This window comes from Encephalitozoon hellem, chromosome IV (assembly GCF_000277815.2).
Source record: "Encephalitozoon hellem ATCC 50504 chromosome IV, complete sequence".
Classification (NCBI taxonomy): Eukaryota; Fungi; Microsporidia; family Unikaryonidae; genus Encephalitozoon; species Encephalitozoon hellem.
In genome coordinates, this window is record NC_018471.1 from 59,454 (window position 1) to 78,261 (window position 18,808).

The window sequence follows — 18,808 nt, forward strand, 5'->3', positions numbered from 1 at the left end:
TTTTCTATTTTTCTTTTTATTTTTTTCAAAGGGGTAGCCCGTCTCCATTGGTAGATCCTAAAACCCGCTGTATAAATGGGAATAGCCGCAGACTAACCTCTTGGAAAGTGGCTCAGAGATTGCAGCACAGACCAAACCCTCTCCTAAGAAGGGTGCAGCACGTCTCGAGCTTGTACATCCATTTGGATGGCGACACCTTCCTCACCATCTTTACCATCCCAGGACTCAGCTGTAGACCGATCCTCGAAAATATGTACTGGTACACATCTTCATTGCTTCTGCAGAAGAAATAGCAATGGACCCGGGAGTCGCCGTTCCAAGTACTGATCTTTCTGAGATAGTCCAAGCTGTGCTCGGGAAGGTTCAAGAAGAAATGGTCTATCTTCCTTCCAGTCATTTTCTCAAGGAACTCGCTTGCAGGAAGGTTGAAGACCTCGATGTTTCTAGAGTCAAGCTTATTGATCTTCATGGACTTTTTCAAGCAACCAATTGCATGCGGATTCAGGTCGTTTGAATAGACCCTGCATCCCTTCTTCAATGCAGCTAGAGATACAGGCCCCACTCCACAAAAAGGATCGCACAGAACATCTCCCTCCATGAGCTTTCGGACAAGATCAAGCCTTTCATTCTGAAGCTTTGAGCACCAGTATACATTTCTGTAATCTATGTAGAAAAGAACGTTGCCCTCCTTATGAACAGTCTCTAGCACAGGCTCACCCCCTATTACCTCCAAATCAAACGACCTGTACTCATTTGATATCTGCCCGATCTTTGTTATCACTGTTCTGCCCGTCTTGTCATGCACAACTTGTCCAATTATATCTTTATACTTAATCTGCTCCTCATCTAAATTCAGATGGACTATAGATCCGACAATCTCAAAAGAAGAGGGCGTCTGGACTTCCTTGGGCAATACTTTCTTAAGAACTTCGTTGTAAGTAAAGTATTCGTAGCACAGCTCAAGCTCCACATCAATAAGCGAGCTTTCTTCGCCCAGGAGATCTTCGTTTACTAGAATGAGAAGATCGTGGCCAGTATTTGTTAAAACTCTGAACGTACTGTACCTCTTTTTGGCTTTGATTATTGACGGAATGCGAGGAACTTTCCTTATTGATCCCCTGATCCTCTGGATACACTCTGAGGCTTCCTTATTGCTTGTTCCCAATGCCTTCAGGCGGAGCACAGACTTCATTTCATCCCTGAAACTCATTCCGAAGGGCTCTATCCGCAAAGTCGTTCTATCAAAGGAGAATGCCGCCCGGTCGAATAAAAACATTTATTTATCGGTTATCTTCGGTGAATGGGCTTATCCCTCCTTGTCGTAAATGTCAAGGGTCATTGCAGTGAGCTCCATCACCTTTCTTTTGTACTCCTTCTCGTTCTCCCTTAGATGCTGTGCTGCATCCACGTTGGCAGGGCTTTCGCAATTCGGCGATGTAAGGAGTGTTATTATGCTTAGTATCACACTCTCGGGAGTCCTCACAGGAAGCCATCTATCTCCTAGGGACTCATATCCATACTCGTCCTCTCCAGGGTTGTGCAATATCGATATGCAGACATTTCCGTTTTCATCTATGTTTGGATGCCACATCTTCGAGCAAAACCGAAACTTTGGAGGAGAGCTTGGGTAGTCGGTGGGAAATACCATCCGCCCTTTGAAAATTCCATTTTCGTATGGCGTCGCCCTTGGACCGAAGATCAAGACTTCCCATGTGTATATGTCGCCGTCAACCAGCCCGACACTGTAATACTCGTTGGGATTTTCTTGGATTCTTTTGTAGTCCTTGAGAAGAAGTCCTTTTGAAAAGCCTCCCTTGTTTGCCATGTTGTTTTCTTGGGTTTGAAATCTTAATGGTTTATATAGTTTCGGATTCACAATGCAAGACCGTTTGACTAGCAAGACACATGAAGCCTCCTGCCGCGCATACAGGCACGGGCATCGGAACACCTTTCCATGGCCAGAGATGGCCTTGACAAATATTTGCCAAAATTTTCACCCTGAATGGAGGAAGCAAAGAAGCTGAAGGTTTTCCCGAGGCAGACAGGTGTGTACATCAAGCCATACGCATCGGATGCAGAGCGACCTGAGAGAAGGGTTCGTGCAGAGGTCTGCGGGTTCAAGGCACCGGAAACTGCCTACACCCGCCAGTACATTGATAAGAAATGCCCGTTCACAGGTGACGTCAATGTTAGAGGAAGGATTTTCAAGGGGGTTGTCAAGAAGATGAAGGCTGAGAAGACTATTGTTGTTGTTGTCAACTATGTCCACTACAGTAAGAAGTACAAGAGGTACTCGAGAAGGCACACGAACTTTTCTGTTCACATGTCTCCTTGCTTTGAAGGAATGATCAGTGTCGGGGATACTGTTATGTGTGGAGAGACAAGGCCGCTCTCCAAGACAAAGTCGTCGGTTGTCTTGGGATATACTAAGAAGGCCCTACCAGGCACATTCAAGCTTCTTGAGAGTATCTAATAAAGCTTTATTGCGTATTTAGTTAGGCATCTGTTTGTTAGCATTAGTGGCAAATATCTTTTCCACAGGCCATGGGCATTAAGGGCTCATGAAACTATTAAACGACTGGGAAAAAGAGGAGGTGATACACAAAGATAGGATACTGAACTTTGATTTCCTTGTTGAGCAGGACTTCATTGATGAAGTTGAGGACGGCTTCTATTACCTTTCCAAGGACCTCAAGACTGTTGAGACTGAGCTATGGAAAAAAGCCAATCACGAGCTGGCTGACTGTTTGGACATAAAGAACATAGATAAAGAAATTAAGAGATTCATACTTCTTCTGAACAGTTATAATGAGATAAAGGACATCGGGCAGGAGCTTATTGGTAGAATAGCTAGTCTGAGACAAACAACAGCCAAGGATATTCACGAAGAGTTAGGAATGGATACAGAATAGAACGCCCGGGTGCATAACGGCCTAATAAACACAGTTTGTATTCTTGTTGTCTTCAATTAGTACTATTTCTTCCGACAATGTGATCTTTGCCTTCATAACATCTATGGGGTGGTATATAAGGCTGTCCCACCCTCCATCCTGTATGCACAAGGACCTTCCAATATGGCATCTTGTTTCTATGCTATATCCAAGGATATTACAGGGGCTGTATGGCCTGTTACACTCTCCTCTGAACACAACGTCATTGCACATCCCAACATGCACAATATTGCTGTAGTGTTTTTCTATATCGTAGAGCCCAAGAATGCTTGCTATGTGTGCATCTCCAGGAGAGGAAAAAGCAATCACAGGCAAGCTGTTCCTGATTCCAAGCAGCGATGCAATTGTTCCTCCAAGAGAATGGCCAACAAGAATCGGCTTGTCTTCGTGGTACATCTTCTTTATAGAGTCGACTATCTTCAAGGCATCGCTGAAGTACCCGATGCTTTCGAACTCTCTGATCTTTTCTTCTTCGCATCCCTTGTCTTTACATATGGAGTACAGGATCCTATCCAGGAGCTTATCTTTTCTGGAGGTTTTTCCTATTCCTACACCCATCACCGAGAGCGTTGTCCCCTTGAATGCAATGACCACCCTCCCATTGTACCTAAAGGCTTTTGCTCGTACTCCATCTCCATCATACCCAAATCTGGCAAGTACAGTGTCCAGATCATGGGTGTGGTATGCATTCGAAGCCATTTCAATGAGCTCCATAAGATGGACTCTATCCATGAAGCCTAAAACATGCTCTTGGGCTACATCTGTGCTAGCAGTATCACTTTCCAGGGTCTGCCTAAAAGAGTGGAAAGTGCTTCGAGCACTGCCATATGCGTCGTATAGGGATCTCTGTAAGAAGTGTAGAACCATGATAAGGAAGACAAACCCCAAACATCTCCTGTTTATATAACCTGTTTCATCGTTCCAAAAAATTACTCTAATATCTGTTTCTTTCTTCCCTTGGGTTCTATGAAAAGTAGCTCATGGCATATCGCTCTATTGGACATTGTCGATGTCATGATAGAAGCGGTTGCATTAGAATTGTACAGAGATGCTCCACAGGTCCTGGAGGGGTGGATAGCAACGGTGATACTCAAGTGTGCGGAACAAAGGATACAAATCGGATCTCCACTTATAGCAGTAAGATATGCAATTGCTTCAGATCCATGTAAGCCATTGCTTGAAAAGGTATCGGAATGTTTACAAATAATTAACATCCCCAAATACACTCTTCGGACTATGGATGAGATAAGAAAAGACCCTCATGCCTTCGCAAAGATATCGGGAATATCATTAGGCTGTCTTCTAATCCAAATCCTCCTATTCAGGACATCTTGGACAAATCTCAAAAGGAAGACCTTCCACTTCTTTGCATTCCTGGTGTTCTATAAAGAATATGAGGTGTCGTTGCTACTTGGGGAGGGGCTGCTTCTCACCATGAGCCTTCTATCATCGTGTAAGTACATCAACTCTCTGCTCAGCCCTTACCTCAGCAAAAACGACAGCGGAAGAATTGTACTTTCCCACGTCTATCTTCTGTCTTCCTGCATATATCCAAGACTATTTATACGGCATGCGGAGTATGTCTCCACCTTGATTTCTATCTGTTTTCAGGACTCAGCAGCCTCAATTGTCGGGGGATGGCTAGGAAAGACAGAGAAGTCGATTGAAGGGGCAATAGGAGGAGTGGCATCGGGAATGATGGTTTATTTCGTTCTCTACAGAAGGGTTGACATGGCTCTATTCTTCGTGTTCATGGGAATTGTAGAGTATCTCATTCCAATTAACGATAACATAGTCATTCCATTCTCTGCAGTTTTATACTTCCAGGTATTGAAAAAGCTCAGGCCTAGCAGCAACCTTTCTTGGGGGTAGGTTTTACCTCTTTCAAGCTCTCTCTCCTAAACTCCACGCTCTTGAGGCGTTTCTTTCCTACAGAAGCTTTCTGGGCCTTCACCTTCTTATGAATCGTCTTGGCAAGCTCAAGAAATGCCTCCCGGACATTTTCTCCCGTTAGTGCAGATGTCTCGAAGAATGACAACTCGTTTGCAACAGCCTCGTCTTTTCCTTTCTGTGTATCAACTGCTCTATCGTCCTCCAAGTCTTTCTTGTTCCCGATGAGCACTATCGGAATTTCACTCGGAGAAAAGTCTCTAAGTTGTTTCAGCCACAGGCCAGTGGCCTTTTTGAGACTGTCTTTGTTTGTGATATCATAGACAATGACGGCACCCGATGTCCCTCTGTAGTATGCTTGAACAATGGCCTGGTATCTTTCCTGGCCTGCCGTATCCCATATCTGTGCTTTCACGACATCCTCCCCGATCTTGAATGTGATCGTGCCGAATTCAACGCCGATCGTTGCCTTTGAGTCCTTGTGGAACTCGTTCCTTGTTAGCTTCGACAGAAGGTTTGTTTTTCCGACTGCCGAGTCTCCTATCAGAACTATCTTGAACAGGTAATCAAAATTCTCTCCCTTTGTGATTCCAGGCATGCCAAATAAACATCTAGGATTTATAATATCAAGATATCTAAAACCACACCCAAAACATTCCTCCATCCATCATAAGAAAGGATAAATGCACAGTTTGTTTGGGTCCCCGATGCTCAAGAAGATCCTTCTGAAAACGCTGAACAAGTTTCTTGGGAACTATGTGGAGAACATAGACAAGCACCAACTCGAGCTTGGGATATTCAAGGGATATGTATCTGTGTCCAACCTAAAGATCAAGTCCTCTGTGATCTCGAGGCTATTTGAGGGGAGGGTTGTTTCGAACTGCATCGGGACGCTAAGAGTTCTTGTGCCATGGAAGAGCTTTTCCCGCAAGCCCATTGAGATATATGTAAAGGATATTGATATCAAGCTCGGAAAGGCTGGGTTCTGCTGGTGTTTTCTTGATGAGAGTCCGTGTGCAGAATGCACCGAGTATGAGAAGTACGAGTTCATGAGCAAGCTCGACAAGCTCAGTGTTCTTTCTGATGCACGGGAGGAGAGTCCTGCGCTTCTTGAGGACTTGATTACGAAGGATGGATTCAGGATTTTGATTGAGAATGTGAATTTAGAGTATGTGAGCGGAGAATCGATTGGTCTTAAGGTGAAGAAGCTGGAGTTTAATAAGAGAGATAAGGAAGAGGTGAAGAATGTGAAGATGATGAATGTTACTGGAATAGAGATAATGGGGGGATCGAAGGTGCTAGGGCCCTTTAATGTTTGCAGTAAGATTTGGATGTCTTCTAAAGATATGAAGCCGAAGGTTGAGGTGGATCTGGATGGGTTTCGTATAGAGATGAGGCAGCAGATGGTTGAAAGAATCCTGGGAAGTGGTACGGAGTATGTTGAAGATAGAATACGGTGGACACTCTTCAGAAATTATTTGGAGTACAGGCAAGTATTGAGAGCAGCCAGGGAGATGAGCCTATGGGAAGACCAGAAGGATCCAGCAAACTCCGAAAGAAGCGGGGTGATAGAGATGTGGAGAAAGCTCATCAAGCTACAGAAGAAGGTTATTGAATCGAAAGGCGTTGTATTAGAGGAGGTGAGTGAGATAATGGCAAGGGTGAATGAGTATAGAGAAATCCTGAAGGTTTCTAGTCTATCTTCTGACGAGATGGAAAGAAAAAAGAGATGCGAGAAGGAGATAAGTCTTGAGCGGCTTCTGAAGATAAAAAGAAGCTACTGCCGTGATTCCGAAAGGAAGTCGTGGAGAAACCTCTTGTCATTCATAAGAGAAGAGAGTAGTAGGAAGGGCGATCTGATGGCTATTCCTATTTCTTTTAACGTAGATGGAGTGGTGGTAGTTACCGATGAGAAGCATCAAGGATTCAAGGTGGTTATTCCCAGAGGAAGAGTGAGTACAAAGAACCTGCTTTCGCCGCACAAAATAGACTTCAAGGGAAATGGGTGGAAGCTGTACTTTACTGATACCAGACGTAACGAGTACGAACCCCACAGCGAGCTGATTTCCTTTCTATTGGATGTAAGGGGGGCTCTTACCTATGACGGGCCCAATGTATATGTCAAGGGGATATCTAGGGAGTGGAGGGTTTTGAACTACAGGAGGGAGCTTCCCCATTGCTTTGAGGGTTTCATGAATGTTATAAGGAGGTCATGGGTGCCCTCCTATCAATCCTCTGGATCCAGAGGTAAGATAAGGGTTGATCTTAAGGTAGACATGATCGGAATGGAATCTGATCTGGAAAGATTTGCCAAGATTGGAGCATCTCATAGGTACGGAGTTGAATGTGGAGGAATGGTGTTCTCTTATGTGAATGATAGAATAAGCGTGAAGAAGGCGGCATCGTTGACTGTGACGTCCTCTTCTGTTTACTGGATTAATCCTGTTTCTGGCGAAAAAGAGGCGCTTTCGAACAGAATTGAGACAGCTGTTCTACTTGTTGACAATGTGTTCTATGTGAAAACATCGATGGTGGATCTCTATGCGCATGGAGTGTATCCCAACGGCTTTGAAGGGAACGGCGCAGTGTTTCCTGTTGGGTTTGTTGTTCCAAACTTCGAGATATGCTCTGATGCTATAAGGATTAATGGGCCGAAAGGAAGAGCCGAGCTCCGAAGGATCAGGGTGTCTGGAAATGGAGGGACGATATTTGATTTAGAGGTTTTTAGGGGGAAGATACTGGATGTGGCAGGGAGGGTTGTATGTCGTATTCCCAGGATGATGATGGAGGCCAGAATTGGAGGTGCCTTACTTCTAGATGTCAAATATCTAAAGGTGTGCGGAGCTGCTAGGAAGATCGCCAAGCTTGTGTGTGGAATGCCAAGGATGTCTGGAAATGAGATGTCTACGCAGGTGATTTTCAAGGCTGAGAGAGTAGAAGGGATGATAAGGTGCAAGGGAAAGACTTTGAATATCAGTGTGAACGAGTATTTCCAGGGCATAGCCAGGAATGCAAGGATGGCATTAGGCAAAAGCATGGTTGATATAGAGGATCTTTGGGTAAGTGATGAGTATGCATGTAAACATGCAATGATAGTGATTGACAAGGAAGATTTCAAGAGTTTAAGGGCATTTGAAAGGATACTCGGAAGAGTAGGAAATGGTGTGGAGGGCTTCAAGGCTACTGCGGGGACTCTGCTAGTTAGGTCAAGAAGTGGAGTGGCAGTGGAAATAAAAAACTTCCATATTTCCAAGGATCAGAGATCCATAACAGTATATCCTTTCGAGCTCTCTCTCTCTGATGCGAATGGTCCTTTAAATTTGCCAGAGGACAAGAAAAAAGAAGTGAAGATATGCATCAGCAGGCTTGAAAAGTCTGGGGTTGAAACCACCATTGAGGGAAGCATTAGAGGAGAGATTGACGAAAGAACTCTTATCAAGATAAGAGATGAGCTGGAGGGCATACCAAGGCCATCGGGTATGTCTGAGGAAAGAAGCGATGTTCTACTTGATATATCTCTCGAAGTGATGTTTGCGGAAGGTTACCTAAAGGTAGAGTGCCCACTAGTTCTTTCCGGAAAGATGGGCTGGTGGGAGATATCTCTGAAGGAGCTTTCAGCTACATCTGATGATGGGCAGTATGTAAGGCTGCTTGATATTAATGCCAGTAGCCAAGGAGGGACCTTGGGACTCTCTATGAGAAGGATGGAAATATGTCTTGAGCCCTTTCGGCTTGCCTCGATGCTTTATCCCCTTTTGAACGGTGGAGGGGAAGCAAGTTTTGCGGAGAATGTAGAGATACACATAAGTGAGATATCGATAAGCAACAAAGAGATAGATGAAATAAGAGTAAGAGATGTAAAATACGGGGAGGACCTAACCTTGTGGCTTTCTATCTCGAACAAACCCGAAAGTAAGGTAACGTATAAAAAAGTGAATAACAACAGTGGAACTGAAAGTTTTCTTCTGTCTATGATGGGAGGATGCTATGAGATGGATTCTTTGATTGCTACTATTTCCTTCTACGCCTCCGAATACATGAATATATGCGATAAGTTTGGGATTCAGATGTCAAAAGAGCGGCTCCACATATTGATTATGGATCTTAAGGTGATGATATGCGATTTCAAGTCTCTTCTGAGAGTTAATATCCCCATTGGGCATTTTGACATTCAAGAGACGAATTCACTCAAAGGAAGGATTCTCTGTTCGTCTGACATTTATGATCCGAATACCATGGGTTTTGTTCCTGTTGTTGAGGAAAACGTCTTTGTAGTAAAGAAGTGTGGCTCTCTTCTGGACGTTAGGACGCTTTCAAAACTGAGGGTACTATATTTGGATGGAGTCACGGATGCGATCACCGGGATTCTTAATAGAAGAAAGGATAGACCAATGCCCAGGAGAGAGACACTTTCCTGTAAAATCGACATAAGAAACACTACCTGCACACCATTATGGATAAACACCAGAAATCAGACTAAAAGAGTTAGGAATGAGGGTGCAGCTAGTCTTGCCATAGACTATGATGAGAATAGTGTTTGTGTTGGAGAAGATGGGATGGGCACATCGATTTGCATTATGGAGGCAGGGATGCTCTCATTTGAATCTGGAGGGAGGACCTTTGTCATTGATGTGCTATGTGGCAGAAACTTGAGGACTGTAACCATTTCACACGCCCTATCGTTTCTCAATCTGTGCAGGATAGAGCTGGCTGGAAGGATGCATCGGGCTGATGGCACGATTTCTGAGATACGAATACCTCCGAATTCGCATTACACGATTCCGGAAGAAGAAGGCTTTTTCCTGGAGATAGGGGCGAATGGGAGGTATTCTAATGTTGGGAAGATAGATACAGTTGAAGGGAACGGCGATAGGGTCTTTGGAACAATATGCAAAGCAGGATGGATGGTGATAGGCGTTGATACTGTTATAAGAGGCAACTCAGGGATGTCTTCTGCCATGGTAATTCTCTATCCTACCTTTGAGGTAGTGAACCGAACAATATCTGTGCTTAGCTTGATGTTCTCTATTGGGAAGGATGACGAGTACATGGGCTCGGGAGAGGTTTTGAGAAGGAATGTCCCGTTTCTTATTGGAGAGGATGGTCGAGAAGATGTATATGACATTGACTTTTCTGAGCTTCCTTTGGTTTGGGTGCAGAACCTCAAGAACAAGGCCAGGGCTAGGGTGTTTCATAGAAAGGCATCGATTTTGATTGAGCCGGGATATTCTGCAGAAATAAGGAAGGAGAGGTGTGAGGTGGATACCTTTTTTGGAAAGTACACTCTTGTGCACAAGATCAGAATGAGCATCTGGCCATTTCTGGTGGTTGTGAATCACCTTGGGAGTGATGTCTATATCAACGGGACTAAATTTTGTCCTGGAACCTCATGTAGTGATGAGATAAAGACCATCCATAGACTATGTGCTGATGAGTATAGGACCGATGAGGCGATAACTGTCGAGAGGAAATCTGCCAGGGTTGTTGCCCTGAAAGGAGAGGGCAGTGGAAGTCAAAAATCTCGGAATGCTCACGAAGGACTAGTGTGGACCTGCGAGGCCATATTTGGAGGGCTTGGGCCTAGAATAGGAGCACGTCCCAGGGCCATCTACTTTCTTCTCTGGTCTAAAAAGGAATCTGGAACAAGAGTAATTGAGTTCAGACATGCGTACTTAGTAAGAAACGAAACCCAGATGAGACTCTTGGCAGTATCTGAGCAGGTATGCTATTATGTGGAGCCATGTGGAGAGATAGCTCTTAACACGTCTACAAACGGGTTCTACATATTTGTTGCAGATTGCATAGATATCAAGTCTCTGAGGTCTTCTGGGGCGTTTATTCCACTGGACATCAAGACAATAAAGTACTTCAGATTGCAGGGGCCCGAGGGTGTTCTGTTCAGTGTGAACAAGTCTAAGTGCTTTGGACAGAATGTGTTTAGCATAAAGAAAGAAAGAAGCTGGCCATATACGCTATACAACGATACAGATACAGACTTGGAATTCACACAAAAGCATGATGCTGTCAGGCATGAAGTGCCAAAGGGCTCTATGTATGAGTATGCATTGGACAACCTTATGCTTGACCCTGTAATTCTGCTATGCATTGGAAGTAAGAGAATTCAGTTGGATTTGGGCAAGGATGGTGTTTTGTTCACATCTGGAGTCACGGTGTCTGTAGCCCAGTCAGAGACTACAAGGGTTATTCAGGTCTCCAAAAAGGAAATGGCCAATAATGAGACAAGAGACCATCTGAGGATAACGACTGACGACCTAGTCGTATCATTAGTGAACAAAGAAGGAGACGAGGTTCTCTGTGGGCATCTAAAGGGAATAGAGATTGCGGTGGAGCGTACTTTAAGAGAGATGGAAATTCCCGGAGGCAGAGTGAATATGAAACATATGGAATGGACTATTGGGGTGGTTGTTGAGAGCATGCAGGTAGATAATCAGAACGTGTTTTGTGTATTTCCTATTGTTCTTCATCCTCTTGATAAGAGCCTTAGGATAGGGTCTAAGAGACGGTGCGGAGAGAAATTTCTTGTGTTTGAGCTGACGGTTGGAAGCTCATCTCATCACACTTCTGTGAAGAATTTGTATTGCAGGATACGGGACTTTGCATTGAATGTGGAGGAAAGCCTGGCGAGAAATATCAGCAAGATGCTTTCGCACGAGGGGGACGGCATTGAAGAACAGCAAAGGAACATAAGGATCCAAAACATGAAGATGGAAAGAATAAGAGCAAGAGTCAATTTCTTCAAGGATGTGGAGTCTGACTTTGTTTCCAATGTTGTGGGGCTTCTCATAAACAATGTTAGCGACTTTTCTTTGGAAATAGATGGGATGAGGGAGGAATGCATGTACACTACCACAGGGGAGCTTAGAAACATTCTATCTATTTTCTATACAGCACAGCTGAAAAAGAACCTCTATAAGGTCATTACACACCTGGATATCATTGGAAACATAGGAAGTCTCACTGAATCTGTATCTATGGGGATCAAGGACCTTCTCACGGAGCCCAGTCTAGATACCAGCGTAACGCACGGGATTGTGAAGGGAGGGAAAGGCTTCCTGAGAAATGCCATCTACGGTGTTTCTAATACTGTAGGGAAGTTTTCAAAGAGTATAGCAGCAAGTGCTAGATTTGTTGGGTGTGATGCAAATCTCAAGCACGTAAAGACGCATCATGCCTATTCGCATGACATGTCCCTCCTCATGCCCAAGACCCGGCACGCCAAGGGTCCTGTCGCAGCGATACTCAAGGGAACTGGAAACTTCTTTGACTCTGTAACACGTGGAATGGCAGGAATTGCAACATCGCCGATTGAAGGGGCTTCGCGAGGAGTTACTGGCGTTGTGAAAGGACTGGGCAAGGGGGTCCTTAGTGCCTTTACTAGGCCTATTGCGGAGGTTGCAGATATTATAACCGACATTTCTGATGTTGTAAAAGTGTCGATGAATGGCAAAATCAGAAGAATCCAATACCCAAGGCCTACCGGGTTTTCAGGCCACTATGATGAAGGCCTAAGCCAGGGGTTTTACATATTCACAGTGGTTGTCAAGAAGGCCAATGAAAAGGAAAAGTTTATTGACGGAACATTTGGAAACTTCAATGGAAGATGCCAGCTTATCTTGACCACTGAAAGGCTTTTGGTATCTGATTCGCTCAGTATGCTTATTGTGCATCTCGAAGGTGTGATTGCTGAAGAAAACACCCGTAGGCTAAGAATAGGGGAATTCAGTATACCTGTCGAAAGGCCATCCTTTCTAACCTCGGTAAAGTCTGTGAGAAGTAACATTGGGAGCTAAACATGCAATGAAGTGGACAGATGTAAAAAGCTAAAGATCTAATAAAATTTTATATCAATAACACACAGATCTGATGCTTTCACAGGAAGTAGTCTGGGATCTTGGTAGAGACAAGGGCCTCAATCTTTGTAGGCGAGGGTTCAAACTGTGTGAAGCTGTATGCTCCATATTCATCCATCTCCATAAGCGTGGCTAGGTTTCCGCATCTATAACAGTAGTTTGGTGCACTGAATATTGTGACACATCCCTTCTCGTGGCTCCAGTTGTATCCGCTCATTACAAGCTGATGGGCCCTACATATCATCTTGAGCCCATTTCTTTCATTGAAGGCATCCGTTATGTCCTTTCCGAAAGTAAATCCTGCACCTCTGGGCGAAGGGCCCCATCCAAGCTTCTCGTCAGGATCAGACCAGAGAAGGTCGCACATTGGACCTTCGTGCGGAATCTCAACTCTCCTATCAATAGCCTTTAGCTGGTCCAATGTGTCGAAAGATGGGCTTAGCCCTCCATGACAGCAGAATGTGTCGTTTCCAACAACGGCAGCAACAGGCAGATAATCAAAGAGATCGGTGAAATATCTCCACACAAGAGAAGACCCATACTTTCTAACACACTCATCATAAAACCCATATACCTGCGTTATCTGTCTGCTTTCGTGGTTTCCCCTCAGTAGCCATACTCGGTCAGGATACTTCACCTTTAAACACAACAAAATCGAGATGGTCTCAACTGAATGATATCCTCTATCTACATAATCCCCCATGAACAAGTAGTTCGTGTAAGGCGGAAGGCCGCCAACCTTGAACAATTCCATCAGGTCATAAAACTGCCCGTGAACATCTCCGCATATAGTCACTGGTGCCTTGACACTGACAACATTCTCCTCCTTCATCAGCATTTCTGTTGCAGTTTCACACAAGTGCCTTACCTCTGCCTCCGTTAGCAGATTGCATTTGAACAGCCTTTCAAGATAACTCTCGATCATCTCTTGTCTCTTCGGGGCTCAAATATTTTTTCTGTTTCATTTTCGCGTTTCAAATCCTAGGACTCTCCAAGCGTCCAGCAGCAGCTTTCTACAACGTGTATGAAGGCTCTGGGGCTGCATTTGGTGCGTTCACCAAAAATTAGCCGAGCATCCATTTATGTGCGATTAGTTTCATTAATTTTTAAATTCTGCAAATGACTTTTTAATATTCAGGCTTTGCCAAGCACACCCTCAGGGATCCATCAAATATGACAAATAGCTCGACTTTTGCTTCAAGTGACAACGATCAGTATTCTGCAGCAGTGGATCAGATGTATATCAAGCCTTTCTACGAAATGCTTTGGTCTTCCAGCGACAACATCGAGCTTGAGGATCCTGCAAACGATCCTTTTGTTGATATTGATGCCTTTGGCTCGATTAAAATGGGATGCCAAGGATTGTCTGCGAAGGAAGGGAAATACAAAGAGAAGGGAATGTGGATGTCTCTACACGAGGCTCAAAGCAGAGGCGGGGCTTCTGCCGAGCCCATTGTGAGGAGGCACCTTATTGACTTTTGGAAAGACTTTAGCAACGGGGAGGTGTTTTCACTTCCCACGCTTGGGCCCGGAAAAAGCGACAGCATTCAGAGGATTTCTGTCGATGTTGCCAAGCAAGTTATTGAGGGCGTGTACAACATCGACTACTTAGTCATTGATTGTAGATTCCCATATGAATTCCAGGGAGGACACATAGTGAATGCAGTGAACATAAGTTCTACCAAGGAGCTAGGCCTCCTTTTCAGAAGGCCAAAGGCTCTAATCTTCCACTGCGAGTTTTCATCGATCAGAGCCCCAAGGCTTGCCCAGTACCTCCGGAACATGGACAGGATGAAGAACCCATATCCACTGCTGACTATTCCCGAGGTGTATGTGATGGAGGGTGGATACAGGAAGTTCTACAGCAAGTATCCTGATCTGTGCGATCCAAAGGGATATGTGACAATGGACAGCCTTGACTATAGAGATCTGTATAAAAGAAACAAATTTAGATCAAATAAACGATACTAGTTGCTTGGCCTTTACATAATCCCAGTAGAGGCTATGTGCCGGAGAGATATAAGTCGTAGTCTTATGATGGTTTCATGCACCTCAAAAAACCAATCATGACTTTGATTTTTTAAACACTTCTTCAGAAAATAGATAAAAGAAGCATGTGTTTCCAAGAATCAATGAGGAGGTGGTTTCTGCTGGTAATAGGGATATATGGAGTAGATATCAAGCATCCGCCAGCCCAGGTAGTAAACAACGTGCTCGATGACTGGAGCAAGGATTTTGAAAAGTATGTGGATGACAGCCTGAAGGCCGGAAGGAAAAGACAAGGAATCGTATTGTACTCTAGCAGCTGCTCGGGAAAAGACTGCAAGTCTCGTAAGGTAGGATGTTCCGAGGGCTTTTGTAAGGGTAGGCTAGACAAGTTTTGACACGAACACAATGTTTGGGCTGATGCTTTTAATACAATTTCCTATCAAATCTTATTTGCATGTGCGCTTCATTGGCTGTGCACAATTAAATAAAGTCGGTATAGAGAATTTTCGTGTACTTACCCTCAAATGGGAGTTCTGATGACGGTAGCCGATAACTTCTGGAAGATAGCCTGTTTCTTCCTGGCCCTCTACATAGTGAGGATGAAGAGGGCTGTCTGCCAGAAGGACAAGGGTAGGAGGCCTGTTGAAAAGGGAGAGTATGGGATGAACATCATAATCAATACAGACTATTCCATGTCCAAGGGAAAAGTCATTTCCCAGATCTGCCACGGAATGTCTTGTGTGATGTGCCATCTGTTTAAGAACGAGGAGTTACTCCGTGAATGGAAAAGAAATGGAGAGGCAAAGATAGTACTGAAGGCCTCGGAGAATGAGATTCAGGAGATGATAAGGCTGGCCAAGGAGAAGGGCATATACTATCATAAGATATGTGATGCCGGGAGAACACAAGTCCCTCCAGGAGCAAACACTGTCCTTATTCTTGGGCCTGCACTAAGATCGTGTCTTTCACCCATCTCGGGACATCTGAAGTTGTATTAAACCATTTCATCCTTCTATCGACTGTATTTGCACTCTATTGAGACACAGACGGCCTGTCCTGCAGCTGTGATGGAGGAAAACGTTGGGGCATTCATTCCATCCTTTCAGACATTAGATAGGGGACATAGGGCTTTCAAAGCCACCATTCATTTTATACATGTATTTATATAATTTTTTGTGGCAAAGGCCCCTATGCTTTTTAATGGTCTAACAGTTGCAGGGTTTCTTGTATTCCAGATGCTGGAAATAGGTATTACTGACATGATGGAGCATATTTTTGTCAACCCTGCAGTACACAAAATTCACAACTTCCCGGACATTCTGGGAATCGAATATAATCCAAAAGATCCATGGGTGAACTACTATGCATTCAAAAGTGGGGTAATCTGCACCCAGATATTGCTGCTTCCGCTGGTGATTAAGTTGATTCTACTAGCCTTAACACCTAAGGCTAATGCACGGAAAAGTCTGCGTTTCTACCTTCAGTCACACATAATTTTAATGGTATTTTTGCTTCTTGCCGACATATTAGTTCTCTATACATATGATCAAGACAAAATCAGTGGTGTGCCTCATAGCCTAAGTATCTATATTTACAGAAACCACATGTGGTTCTATCTGACTCATACTATTGCTGAGATCTCTTCTCTGGTATGTACCATTCTCATGTGCTGTGGCTGGTTGCCATGGTTGACTTAGACATAGTAAACGAAGTTGTTTTTATTCTGTAAATACAAGAGGGCTTCTCTACTTCTCCAGGATCACAGAAAAGCCTCTTGTAATCTTCCGGGTTATGCTTCCATCCGGACAGCAAACCCCCTTTTTCTTGCTATTTGGAACTACAAAGTATAGCTCCTTAATCTTCTCGTTGATAAACCTGGGCGTGATGCTCACTCTCTTTGGAGACACAGAGAAACCTCCCTCCAGAGCTACCACATAGTCATTGGAGCTTAACTCTTTGCATCCAGGAGGAAGAGAGCATATGTGGCCGTCCCCACCTATCCCAAGAAAGCATATGTCGATGTCTACCAACTCTGCAGAGTACATTCTTACTGCCTCATTTAGTGGCCTTGACGTATCTATCCTATGCACTTCCCCGTTGATTTTGCTTATGAATCCTAGCGATGCAGTATAGTTCAGATGGCTCTGATCCACCCTTTCATCTGAATAGAATATCTTCCACTTTGAAGTATCTAAACCCGTGTATCTTTCGTCATCGAGGCATTGGAGCAAGGATCCCCCGGAAATCATCAGTGATAGACCTCTTCCGCAGTATTTCTTCAGAACTTTATGTATCTCCCCATTGAAGTCCTCTGTAAACAAAGTATTCATAGGGGGCTACCATCGGCTATTCAAAGACCTAAAATCCCATTGACAGGCAAATTAGAAAAAAACTCGACTTTATTCCTCCTTACCCTCTTCGACATTAATGTACCTGAGTTCAAATCCATCCGGCCCTTGTGCAAAAATCTTGATAAAAGCTCTGAGCTTTTTCATGTGTAGAAACCTTCCTGTCTGCCACTTTAGCCCCTGCTTGTTTATGAATCCTCCAGTAACGCTTACTTCAACGATGTTTCCATTCACATTTATCTGAAGGAGCTTTTCCTTCTTGCCCATATGGCACTTGATCTTCTGCTGGAGGAACGCCCCCAGGTCAGAAGGGGTGATTAGACTGTCAGATGCTGGCTTCGTGCAGTCAACGGTAAATTTCCTTGTGGTCCTTTCAGATGCTGTCGCCATTCGCCTTATTGGGGTGAAAAATTTTGGTTTCAGAAGAACAGGACTTTAGACCCTGCTCAGGCCCTAGGAGCTTAGCTCGATAAAGTCCCCTCCAAAATATCCTTGCAAGACATCCGGAACATCGATTCCATTTTCCCTCTGGTAGTTTTCCACGATGCAACACAATGCCCGCTGGATGGCACACATGGTTCCATTCAACAGGTGCACATAAACCTTCCGGTTGTTCTCTTTAACAATCCCGTATCTTATCTCAAGCTCTCTTGACTGGTAGTCCGTACAATTCGAGCAAGAAACTAATTCTCTATACTTCTCAGCATTTGGGAAGTATGCCTCAAGATCATACTTTATGGCCGCCGCATCGTTAAGCTCTCCAGACACAATACTTACAACATTATAGCTTATGTCCAGTGACTGATAAAACTCCTCGCATATCCTTATCATCTCTTCGTGGTGCCTCTGGGACTCAGAAGGCTCGCATATCACAAACTGCTCGATCTTCTCAAACTGGTGAACCCTGAACAGACCCGCATTATCCTTTCCATGTGCCCCGGCCTCCTTTCTAAAGCACAGAGATTGTCCACAGAACTTCTTCGGAACCTCCTGTGGAGTCATTCTTTCATCCATGTACAATGCTGCAAGTGCCTGCTCAGACGTCGCTATCAGATACAGATCATCTTCAACCTTATACAGCTGCTCGTCAAAATCGCTCAGCTGCGATGTTTTTGCCATCACATCTCTTCTCAGCATCACAGGCGTCTGAATGTAGGTGTAGCCCTTGTTTTCAAGAAAGTCAATAGCATATCTTGTAAGGGCCTGGGCTAGTCTAGCCATCTTTCCAGATAGATAGTATCCCCGGTGCCCTATCACCTTTGCTCCCGCAGCCGAGTGCGTGAAGTCCTTCATCAGTGCCGAAAAAGGCTGTGGGTTCTTCTGTATACTCCTCCCACTTCTATAGGACCTTACTATCGGGTTGTCTTTCTCGTCATTGCTGACCACAACCTCCTTCGAAATAATATTCCCTATTCCCTTCATAACCCTGTTCAGCTCCTCCTCGGCTGCTCCTGCCTCCTCTTTAAGTCTCTTTGCGTCGTCATGAAGGTTTTTTATCTCAGTGATCTTCTCAGCCAACTCCTCGTCCTCTTTCTTCTTTCCTTCCTTATATCCAAGCTTCACCTCTCGGTTTAATTGGTTAACTCGTGCATTGATCTGGTCAAGCTTGAATGCCGTCTCTATCCTCTTCCTGTCCAGCTCATAGGCCTTTTCGACAGACGTTCCGTCTCGAAATCGTTTCTTTTCGCTTTCAATAACCTCCTTGCGAGTCTTCGGGTCTCTAATCAGGTTGATATCGATCATCTCTGGGGATATGCCC

The 18,808-nt window shown here is 44.4% G+C and overlaps 16 protein-coding genes across 16 annotated transcripts; 8 read left to right on the forward strand and 8 right to left on the reverse strand.

Annotated features, from left to right (window-relative positions):
* Positions 1–112: 112 nt before the first annotated feature.
* On the reverse strand, positions 113–1,210 carry EHEL_040520 (putative methyltransferase; the record flags this gene model as incomplete). The annotated part of the gene is made up of 1 exon (XM_003887035.1): positions 113–1,210. The coding sequence occupies one exon, from the start codon at positions 1,208–1,210 to the stop codon at positions 113–115; it is 1,098 nt and encodes a 365-aa protein (XP_003887084.1).
* A 96-nt stretch (positions 1,211–1,306) lies between these two features.
* Positions 1,307–1,825, reverse strand: EHEL_040530 (ubiquitin-conjugating enzyme E2; the record flags this gene model as incomplete). The annotated part of the gene is made up of 1 exon (XM_003887036.1): positions 1,307–1,825. One exon carries the CDS (start codon positions 1,823–1,825, stop codon positions 1,307–1,309), a length of 519 nt encoding a protein of 172 aa, XP_003887085.1.
* A 177-nt stretch (positions 1,826–2,002) lies between these two features.
* EHEL_040540 (40S ribosomal protein S11) lies at positions 2,003–2,473 on the forward strand (the record flags this gene model as incomplete). The annotated part of the gene is made up of 1 exon (XM_003887037.1): positions 2,003–2,473. One exon carries the CDS (start codon positions 2,003–2,005, stop codon positions 2,471–2,473), a length of 471 nt encoding a protein of 156 aa, XP_003887086.1.
* An 88-nt stretch (positions 2,474–2,561) lies between these two features.
* Positions 2,562–2,912, forward strand: EHEL_040550 (uncharacterized protein; the record flags this gene model as incomplete). The annotated part of the gene is made up of 1 exon (XM_003887038.1): positions 2,562–2,912. The coding sequence occupies one exon, from the start codon at positions 2,562–2,564 to the stop codon at positions 2,910–2,912; it is 351 nt and encodes a 116-aa protein (XP_003887087.1).
* Positions 2,913–2,933: 21 nt separating this feature from the next.
* On the reverse strand, positions 2,934–3,818 carry EHEL_040560 (putative lipase; the record flags this gene model as incomplete). Its single annotated transcript, XM_003887039.1, has 1 exon — positions 2,934–3,818. The coding sequence occupies one exon, from the start codon at positions 3,816–3,818 to the stop codon at positions 2,934–2,936; it is 885 nt and encodes a 294-aa protein (XP_003887088.1).
* A 99-nt stretch (positions 3,819–3,917) lies between these two features.
* EHEL_040570 (putative dolichol kinase) lies at positions 3,918–4,823 on the forward strand (the record flags this gene model as incomplete). Its single annotated transcript, XM_003887040.1, has 1 exon — positions 3,918–4,823. The coding sequence occupies one exon, from the start codon at positions 3,918–3,920 to the stop codon at positions 4,821–4,823; it is 906 nt and encodes a 301-aa protein (XP_003887089.1).
* On the reverse strand, positions 4,798–5,505 carry EHEL_040580 (Rab11-like GTPase; the record flags this gene model as incomplete). Its single annotated transcript, XM_003887041.1, has 1 exon — positions 4,798–5,505. The coding sequence occupies one exon, from the start codon at positions 5,503–5,505 to the stop codon at positions 4,798–4,800; it is 708 nt and encodes a 235-aa protein (XP_003887090.1).
* A 43-nt stretch (positions 5,506–5,548) lies between these two features.
* EHEL_040590 (vacuolar protein sorting-associated protein) lies at positions 5,549–12,652 on the forward strand (the record flags this gene model as incomplete). Its single annotated transcript, XM_003887042.1, has 1 exon — positions 5,549–12,652. The coding sequence occupies one exon, from the start codon at positions 5,549–5,551 to the stop codon at positions 12,650–12,652; it is 7,104 nt and encodes a 2,367-aa protein (XP_003887091.1).
* A 79-nt stretch (positions 12,653–12,731) lies between these two features.
* Positions 12,732–13,637, reverse strand: EHEL_040600 (PP2A-like phosphoprotein phosphatase; the record flags this gene model as incomplete). The annotated part of the gene is made up of 1 exon (XM_003887043.1): positions 12,732–13,637. One exon carries the CDS (start codon positions 13,635–13,637, stop codon positions 12,732–12,734), a length of 906 nt encoding a protein of 301 aa, XP_003887092.1.
* A 248-nt stretch (positions 13,638–13,885) lies between these two features.
* Positions 13,886–14,683, forward strand: EHEL_040610 (Mitotic phase inducer phosphatase; the record flags this gene model as incomplete). The annotated part of the gene is made up of 1 exon (XM_003887044.1): positions 13,886–14,683. The coding sequence occupies one exon, from the start codon at positions 13,886–13,888 to the stop codon at positions 14,681–14,683; it is 798 nt and encodes a 265-aa protein (XP_003887093.1).
* A 161-nt stretch (positions 14,684–14,844) lies between these two features.
* Positions 14,845–15,096, forward strand: EHEL_040615 (uncharacterized protein; the record flags this gene model as incomplete). Its single annotated transcript, XM_059743495.1, has 1 exon — positions 14,845–15,096. The coding sequence occupies one exon, from the start codon at positions 14,845–14,847 to the stop codon at positions 15,094–15,096; it is 252 nt and encodes an 83-aa protein (XP_059599478.1).
* A 129-nt stretch (positions 15,097–15,225) lies between these two features.
* On the forward strand, positions 15,226–15,699 carry EHEL_040620 (peptidyl-tRNA hydrolase; the record flags this gene model as incomplete). The annotated part of the gene is made up of 1 exon (XM_003887045.1): positions 15,226–15,699. One exon carries the CDS (start codon positions 15,226–15,228, stop codon positions 15,697–15,699), a length of 474 nt encoding a protein of 157 aa, XP_003887094.1.
* Positions 15,700–15,891: 192 nt separating this feature from the next.
* On the forward strand, positions 15,892–16,398 carry EHEL_040630 (uncharacterized protein; the record flags this gene model as incomplete). Its single annotated transcript, XM_003887046.1, has 1 exon — positions 15,892–16,398. The coding sequence occupies one exon, from the start codon at positions 15,892–15,894 to the stop codon at positions 16,396–16,398; it is 507 nt and encodes a 168-aa protein (XP_003887095.1).
* Positions 16,399–16,446: 48 nt separating this feature from the next.
* Positions 16,447–17,031, reverse strand: EHEL_040640 (putative 6-phosphogluconolactonase; the record flags this gene model as incomplete). The annotated part of the gene is made up of 1 exon (XM_003887047.1): positions 16,447–17,031. The coding sequence occupies one exon, from the start codon at positions 17,029–17,031 to the stop codon at positions 16,447–16,449; it is 585 nt and encodes a 194-aa protein (XP_003887096.1).
* Positions 17,032–17,100: 69 nt separating this feature from the next.
* EHEL_040650 (60S ribosomal protein L22) lies at positions 17,101–17,439 on the reverse strand (the record flags this gene model as incomplete). Its single annotated transcript, XM_003887048.1, has 1 exon — positions 17,101–17,439. The coding sequence occupies one exon, from the start codon at positions 17,437–17,439 to the stop codon at positions 17,101–17,103; it is 339 nt and encodes a 112-aa protein (XP_003887097.1).
* A 63-nt stretch (positions 17,440–17,502) lies between these two features.
* EHEL_040660 (seryl-tRNA synthetase) lies at positions 17,503–18,792 on the reverse strand (the record flags this gene model as incomplete). The annotated part of the gene is made up of 1 exon (XM_003887049.1): positions 17,503–18,792. The coding sequence occupies one exon, from the start codon at positions 18,790–18,792 to the stop codon at positions 17,503–17,505; it is 1,290 nt and encodes a 429-aa protein (XP_003887098.1).
* Between the last annotated feature and the right edge of the window lie 16 nt (positions 18,793–18,808).